The 8367-nt window shown below is 43.4% G+C and overlaps 1 protein-coding gene across 5 annotated transcripts in view; it reads right to left on the bottom strand.

Annotated features, from left to right (window-relative positions):
- Positions 1-5823, bottom strand: part of NEK4 (NIMA related kinase 4) — a 33883-nt gene extending 28060 nt beyond the window's left edge. For 2 of the 5 annotated variants that reach the window (XM_006917548.3, XM_025050739.1), the window contains exons 1-5: positions 4691-5009; positions 3039-3305; positions 1904-2101; positions 1606-1713; positions 186-340 (exon numbers count right to left, since the gene is read on the bottom strand). In XM_006917548.3, coding sequence (XP_006917610.1) covers positions 186-340; positions 1606-1713; positions 1904-2101; positions 3039-3305; positions 4691-4783 — 821 coding nt within the window. In that variant the 5' untranslated portion in view covers positions 4784-5009. Of the gene's footprint in view, positions 1-185; positions 341-1605; positions 1714-1903; positions 2102-3038; positions 3306-4690; positions 5012-5744 lie in introns of those variants that run through there. The other 3 variants (XM_025050740.1, XM_025050738.1, XM_025050741.1) reach the window with 3 other exon arrangements.
- Positions 5824-8367: the final 2544 nt, after the last annotated feature.

Genomic DNA, 8367 nt, shown 5'->3' with positions numbered 1-8367 from the left:
CTCCAAATGGTTCTCTAGATTTCTGATTTGAAAAATTAAGCAAATCTCAATATATGTTCTAATCATGCAATTTTACTTCGTGTTTAAAAGAAGCTCACCATAAATTCTTGCACATTAAAATTATAGAAGCCACCCTTTTTTATTCCCTCTATACAGCCCAGCTATTTGCAAGGGAATCATCTTACGCCTTGGTGGCCTCCAAAAACAAGGAGATCTGGTGCTTTATGTAAGGCTGCCTCAGGATGCTCCTCACAGAGGGTCTTTCTTCAGGCCTTTTGCTCAACATTGTTCTTATCAGTTCTGCCAGCTCCGGGCTATAATCTTTTGGCATTGGCGGCAGCTACAAAGAGAAATAACACAGCAATTATGACTAGTGGTCTTGTGAGGCAAAGTAAATGAAGGCAGAGATTTTCTAATATTTATTTCAAGCCACTATCTGCATAAGCAGAAAATAACCAATATATTAATCTACAGAAAGTGTACTGGTGTCCTGGTTATAACAGCAAGTTGTAAAACTGTAAAAGTATGTCCTTCAAACCAGCTGTGCCACTTAAGGACTTCAGAAATAAGGGTATGAGTTCCTAAAGATTTATGTATCAGGATATTCACTGCAGTATCATTCTTGCGGTAGTTAAGAAACTGGAAACAACTTAAATGTCCATCTATAGAGGACTTATGGAATAGACTATGGTACAATTCTTCTAATAAAATACCAGGCAGCCTCTTAAAAAATAAAGACTTAACAGGTACCAACCTGGAAAGATGTCCTTCATATATTAAGTCAAAAAAGTGAGTTGTGTACCAATATGTACAGCCTGATTCTGTTTCAGCTACTTTTTAAAAGTATCTGTGTGTATATGTGCATATGTACACCTAAAGTTCTATCTATTTATGACGTGAAAAAGTCAAAAAGGCTATGCATCAAATTATTAGCAATGGTTATCTCCAGGGGATGAAAATGGAAGGGAGAGGGGAATTTTGCTTCTTTCTTGTTTGATTCTTTAAGTAGTAGAATTATGGACAAATTTTATGTTTTTCAATATTTCTCAAAATAAAAAATTAAATGAGTCTTGGTATAATAGAATCAATAGGTAATTTATGTCCTTAAACTTAATGGTGTGTAGATGCTTAACCTTGCAGAGGGCAACTAGCCTCATGGAACTAATATATAAAGTTGGTCACTGTGGCATTTATATCATACACAATGCTTTCTGCAATTCTTAACTGATTTCTAGTGATTGTGATGATTATCAAAAGAGCAATGAGTGCAAACAGAGTGGACTCATTTTAAATGGGGCTCATTTAATCATAAGCTGCCTAGAAGAAACTACCAATAGTCTCTGAGGGCACCTGCACATCCTGTGGCGACAGACAGTGGTTTTCAAAAAGCCAATTCCTCAGAACCATTAAGTCACTTTTATAAATATTAAGAAATGATCAATTCCTTTTCCTCTAGTTCAACCTTCCCCACAGAAAGGACCTACCATTCTTAAATATCCACCCAACATCAATGATTACTCACTTTTACTAGTAGCTACTTACAAAGTGCACTTAATTAAACTTGCTCCAAATATTAAAAATAATTAGTTCCAGAATATTCTTTACCTTTCCTTCAATAATCCGATAAACTAAAGAATTCATGTCTTTTGCATTGAAAGCATGCTTCAGGGTAGCCATTTCATAAACACAGCATCCTAGAGCCCAAACATCAGACTAGAAAAGAAAAATAGTAAATGGTTATATGTCAGAATACCTTATTTATATTTTTACTCTTAAAAAGAAAAAGACATTTTCCTTAAACCAATTCATAGAGGATTCTTTGATTTAACTACTCTGATGGGCTTTGAAATTATGAATACTGTCCTAGAGACAGTATGAGCTGGTGCACACAGCCCAACCCTACCTTATAGTTGTAGGGTTTGTTTGAGAACAATTCAGGGCTCATGTAGTAGGGTGTGCCAATGAGGGTGCTAGCCATATCACAGTGGTTCTCTAACACTCGAGCAATTCCTAGGTCACCCACTTTGATGATGTTTGTTCTTGTCAGGAAGACATTTTGAGTTTTCAGATCTCGGTGAAGGATGTGTTTTTCATGTAAATACTGAAAAGAGAAACAAAATTTCATTAAATATCAATATATTTATCTACTTATTTATTCCTGACTTCTTATATATCATCAATAATCACATGAGTTAATTACATATTAAAACACTATTATTTTATATTCTCTAAATAAAAAGTCTAATTTGCAATTTTCCACAGTAAAATAGATTAAGTTCCATGCATTAATTTGCCCAGTGTCATTCACAATTGTTCTCTGGTACTTTGACCATTATACTGTTTATCATTATATGCATTCAGTTAAAAAAAAATGCTTACAAACTCCCGCTGATGGTAAGAAAGCAATTTATACAAAGTCAGATGAACGTTCTTCTTGAACTCATAAAATCTTCAGCTTAATGTTTTCAAATATAATAAGATCACTTTTATTTAGAGAGAGTATCTCAGAATTTAAACTACAAGGTCAATTAATTCTGGACAAATGTGCCCAGTTCGAGAGGTATTTCATAAAAGTCTCGCTTTTGAATTAAGTATATTAAAACACAAACATGTTTTGCATTTCCACACACTCTGCCACAGGGTTAAAGCCTAAATCCCCACAGTTTATGCATATTCATTAGCCCAGCCACCTTGGACTAATGACATAGCTGACTAGCTGATAACAAACATGGTTGTTCTTTTCTCTTTATCAACTCAGGGCCCTTAAAATGGACTTTCCTATAAATAATAAACTAATAGAGCATTGGCTTCCTCTCCAATTCGACATGAAATCCATGTCTACTTCAATATGGCTTTCACCCATTCAGAAACATTCCAGTGCTAGAACATGAGCAACTGGGTCCACTTCATAAATGGATTTTCAAAAAAATACATTTTTTGCATGTACTTGGGGAAATTTTTTCCTAAAATATGCCTGCCATCCCCCCTCTTCCCTTGGAGCAAGTGGGATACTGTGAGTCTGTGAGTCTGAACAGTACCTGCAGAGCCATAGCGATCTGAACAAACCACTCCACCACTTGACTCTCAGGCAGAAGCTGCCCTTTCTGCTCCTTGAGCTTTCGGTACAGATCACCTCCTTCGCAGAAGCCCATGACGATGTATAGCCGACCGTCCCCTCCCTCCCACGACTCCTTGTAGGTGACAATATTGGGGTGCTTCAGCTGAGATAATAGCTGGGCTTCCTGTTCAGCAGCTCGCCGCTCTCGGCTGGAGGCATTTCGGAGGTTCAGTTTTTTGATGACGTACTGCAGAAGAAAACGTGTTTTTACAATGCACAAATAAACCAGTTTTATAGGTTCAAAAGTAGTTAAGGGTTCTCCCGAATGTCCTCGAAACCAGTCTTCTGCAGCCTGTCTAATAACCTAGTCAAAGCACAAAATTGGGAAAAACATTTGCTATCATTAATGGTACTTTTTACATGTTAAACTTATAGCAGGATAGGGGTCACAAAAACTTTCTGCAGACAGAACGGGTCCACGGGTTGCCTTAGATACTCAAAGGGATCCATAACCCAATATAGTTAAAAAATCACTGACTCTCAACACACAAAATTATTCCCACTTAAAAAAAAAAAATCAATATTCTCTAACACCTAATACACTGCCCTCGGTCAACTAAAAAGCACAGAATTCATTATTCGATGAACATATACATAAATGTGTTTTGTAAAATGTAAATTACTGAGGGGTTATTATTACAGCTAGAACCCCATCCTTGACTCAAAAAATTCAGTGACCCTCCCTTCCCCCTTTGACTATGGAATAAATCTCTTATGCCTGACCTTTTGTTCCAGGCAGAGCAACCAACACCTGAGACAAGGCAGAACAGGCAAGAAGGCTTTATACTTAGGGGCATATCTCCTCTAAGTTTGTCTGAGGCAGTCCTGTTGTCTTGGTGTAATTATTAGTAATGTCTCCTTTCAGTTTCAAAATTGCCCGTTTGTACAATATGGTCACCCTATTTATAAACCATATTAATAACTAGCTTGTTATCCTGAGGGTAATGAGATAAAATGCTTTAAGCAAAGGAGTGGCGACATTAGATATAAATTTTGGGACGATCACTGAAACTGCAATGACAGGGATGGATTGGAGAAAAGCAAGTCATGTGGCAGGAAGACCAGTGGGAGGCCCTGACAATAGTTACCTAGAGATAACAGTGTCCCAGATTGGGGTGGTAGCAGTGTAGATGGAGAAGAGGCCTGTTGGCTCAGTGGACAAATGAATGGGGGTGGAGGAGAGAGGGGAATCAAGAATGACTTCCAGGTGTCCAGCTTGGGCAACTGGCTGGTTGGTGGTGCTACTCACTGAAATGGGGATAATAAAAGAAGGTCTGGCAAGGAGGTGATGAGTTTTAAGTGAGTCCAGTAGTCTCCAGATCAGATGTATGAGGCCCGTTGTTCAAGGAGTAATATTTGCCAGGTGCTGTAGAACTATAGGGTGTTTATTCGGGGTGCATATTACGGGACGGCATGGCCTAGTCTTGGTGGTCTGGGGCATTTGCCCTGAGGAAGTGCCATCAGAGATGAATACCCTTTCAGACCATCCCGGGACCTAACCTTTGGATGGTAATGGCCTCTGAGAATCCCTGCGTGCCCCTCACCCCCATGACGGGCCCGAAATCCGCCGACCTGCCTGCCGTCCCGCCGGTGCCTCACGAGCGTCACCTCCCCGTAGCTGCCCTTGCCCACGACCCGCAGGTAGCAGTAGGCGGCCAGGGGCATGTTCCCGGCGCGGGCCCACAGTCGAGATGCGGCGGCGGCGGCGGCGGCGGAGGGCAGGGCAGGAGGCCACAACAGGACGCCCGGCTCATGTCCGAGAGGCTGCGGTGCCTGTGGCTGCGGAGGCAGCCGGGCCCGGGCCCGAGCGCTAACGGGCACACGACGACGCCGCTGCCATAGCGATCCCCGCCGGCGCAGCCCCGCGCATGCTCCGGCGGCCCGGGAGACTCCACAGAGCCAAGGTACCAGACGGCTAGAGTGGTCCCGCCGTCTCCGGAGGACCCGCCATAGAGCCGAGGTGCCAGGCGGCCAGAGCGACTCCTCTGTGCCCTGAGGCCACCCTCCGCCTCAGCTCCGCTGCCGGGAACTTCCGGGTTTCCGGCAAAATATAAGGTCTAGGAGTCTTCGGCTTATTGAGCACTTATATTAAGCGCTTTGCAAGTGTTATTCATTCATTCTGCAAATATTTATTGGCCGCGTACCGTATGCCAGACCAACAAAGTCCCTGCCCTCACGGAGCTCACATTCTAATGGGAGCCATGGTGGTGACAGACTAAACTCTTAGAAGTAACATTTGTTTTTTCCCCTTTGTCACATGTTCAGCAATCCAGCTTATTTTTTACTCACTTCAGAGTAAATTAGATATATCATTACACCTCACTTCTAAACACTTCAGTTTATGTGTTGAGAAGTGCAAGGAACTCTCTTAGTGCAAGGACCTCCATCCTTTCCCCACCCCTACCCCGCACTAAATGACTTGACCAAACTCTGGCATGGCTTCTTACAGCTTAAGGCAGTGTCCCTAGGAGGACCCCCGCCACCCTTAAAAGACCTGCACGTGAAAGCCCAAAGCTGCCAAAAGAATTTGTAGTTTGCACCAGCTAACACCTCCCTTTCCTAGAGCATTTGCAAAGCTTGCAATTGTAAAGTTTGTGTCCCTTTGAGAGGATAGATAATTACTTACCTTCTACAACCCAGGAGTGTCTTTCTCAAGGACCTGAAATTCATGCCTTGGAAATGTAAGATTTCTTCTGCCTACGCCCAAGAACCAAATTTGCCCAGTTGGGGGCGATAGTGCCTCTGTTGAGAATGCATAATATAGAGCATACCATTACCTTGAGAAGTTAATTCATGCCCCTTCCCCCTTCCCAGTTAATCCCTAGCCTCCTCCCATAGTGCATTAGATCATTTAATCTTCACATCAACTCCGTGACGCTGGTACTATTATCATTCTTATTTTAAAGTTACGGAAACAGAGTCTCTGAGAAGTTAAGAAATTGAAAACAATATTCTAGAACCGCAGTCCCCAACTTTTTTGGCACCAGGGACCGAAGCGCCTATGAGAATCTAATGCCTGATGATCTGAGGTGGAGCTGAGGCGGTGATGCTAGTGCTGGGGAGCAGCTGCAAATACCGATGAAGCTTCACTCGCTCTCCTGCCGCTCACCTCCTGCTGTGTGGCCCAGTTCCTAACAGACCACAGACTTGAATCTATCTGTGGCCCAGGGGATGGGGACCCCTGGTCTAGAAGACTTAGGGCTTGCTCACTCCTAAACTCCCCTATAGTCACTTGGCCCCACCTGCCCCCAAGAAGGCTTCCTGGAAAATGACTCATATTCCTTAGATGCTTTTCTTAGCCTTCATCTATCTCTCTTATCAGCCTTTGTACCTCTGGGGAATCTTCTTGTTTCTTGGTTTCTAGAACTTTCCTGGTTCTCCTATACCTCTTGTCCACTCCTGTTCTCTTTTGACTGCTCATGCTCCCCTCAGGTTTGAGATATTCCAAGGTTCTGTGCTCTGCCCTCTGCTTTTTACCTCCCCCAACTTACTCTTTGTCAAATCCATCATTCACTCTACAGACATTTAGTATGGGCCTGCATAGTGTAAGGCTGGTGCCTTGCCCTGGAGAACAAAGTGAATAAGACTAAGTCTTGCCCCTGTGAGGCTTATAGTCAAAGAGGGAGATGGCCATTAATCAATGAAGCATATAACAAATTATTCTCGCCAACTGAAATCAATGCCATGCAGAAAGGTCACTGAACCCAGCCTAGGCATCCAAGGGAGGTTGCCCCAAGCAAATATTGCTTGGGCATAAGTTTGAGAAAAAAAATTTTCAGGTAGAAGGAACACCATGTGCTAAGGCCCTATGGACTTGTTTTGTGACTCCATCTCCACACCTTAGTGTGAACTCCCTGCGCACTGAGCTGGGCCTGCTTACTTCAACACCTTAAACCCAGGCGTTGGCATGAGGCTGGCACCCAACAGGTGTGAATGGATGGACTGGGGATTGATAAATAATTGCGTGGAAAAGCACCTGCCTGTATGGATCAAGAAAAAGTATGGTTGAAGTTGAGAGAACTAGAGGGGCTATGGCTATGAGATGGAGGGGCAGCTGGGGCCAGACCACTTAAGACCTAGAAGTGTGTTAGATAGAGAAAGGACTAGAGCAAATCAGCCTTTTAAAATGATGATTCTGATTGCTTCTAGGAAATAGTCTGTAGGAGCAAAGTGGAAATAGGGAGAGCAGCCATGTAGGAGCAAAGTGGAAATAGGGGAGCAAAGTGGAAATAGGGAGAGCAGCCATTTAGGTGAGAGATGAGGGTGGCTTAGACTCAGTAGTGACTGGGGACTTGGAGAGAAGTAAATGGATTAGAAAGATATGTTAAGGGTTGGAGGTGGGGGTAAGTGTAGGTGTTCTAAGGGAGGGATACATCCAATATGCCACCTAGTTTTCTGGCTTGGACACCTAGGTGGAAGGTGGTGGCCTTTATTGGGGTGGACAAAAAGAGAGGAAAGCTCAGCCTTGGTGGTGGGGTACATACAGCAGGGGGAGAGAAAGGTCATGAGTTCAGTTTAGACATATCAGATTGAGGGACTCTGAGAAAATCAAGCAAGCAGTTGGCTGTGTGAGTGGGGCTGAGACCAGGTCTGGGCCTGTGTGCTGTCCTGTTGCACCAGCGGCACAGCCAACCTCTTAGGCCCCCAGGTTCAACCATCAGCAACCTCAGTTGCTTTCTGTCCACCCATCTCCTCACCTACCATATCCACAGAGTGACTCAACCTATCCTCTAATATGGGATCAATAACATTATTCATCTTTTGAGGGTAGTTGTGAGCAATAAATGAATTAAGACACAAAAGATGCTGAGAAGTGGGCCAGGCACTAGTTACTGTTAGCTCTCCTCACAACTTCTCTCCTCCTCAGATCTCACAAACATGTTTCCAGAACCTTTTATGGACTAGACTTGGTGCTAGCCATCTTTCAACACCGAGTCTTGATCTCACCACACCCTTGCTCAAAATGCTTTAGTATTTCCCTTCCAAAAGACTGGCCACTTTCAGACCCCTGCACTGTGGAAGTTGAGCTCCACCCCTTCCAGATATCTACAGCTCCTTCATACTCCTCTTTCACTTCTGACCTCTCCGGGGATTCACTGGGTTTCCTTTAACATGTCTGACTTCTTTTCCAAGGCATCAGCTCACTGAACACAGCAAAGCACTCGAGTTTCATCATTGTGGTATCCCAGTGCCAGGTACTGTGCCCAACCCACCACAGGGCTCAGTCCATACTGATGCAGAAAAATAGA

Source organism: Pteropus alecto, unplaced genomic scaffold, assembly GCF_000325575.1.
Source record: "Pteropus alecto unplaced genomic scaffold, ASM32557v1 scaffold75, whole genome shotgun sequence".
In the NCBI taxonomy this organism is placed as follows: Eukaryota; Metazoa; Chordata; class Mammalia; order Chiroptera; family Pteropodidae; genus Pteropus; species Pteropus alecto.
This window is presented reverse-complemented; position numbering and strand designations above follow the sequence as displayed.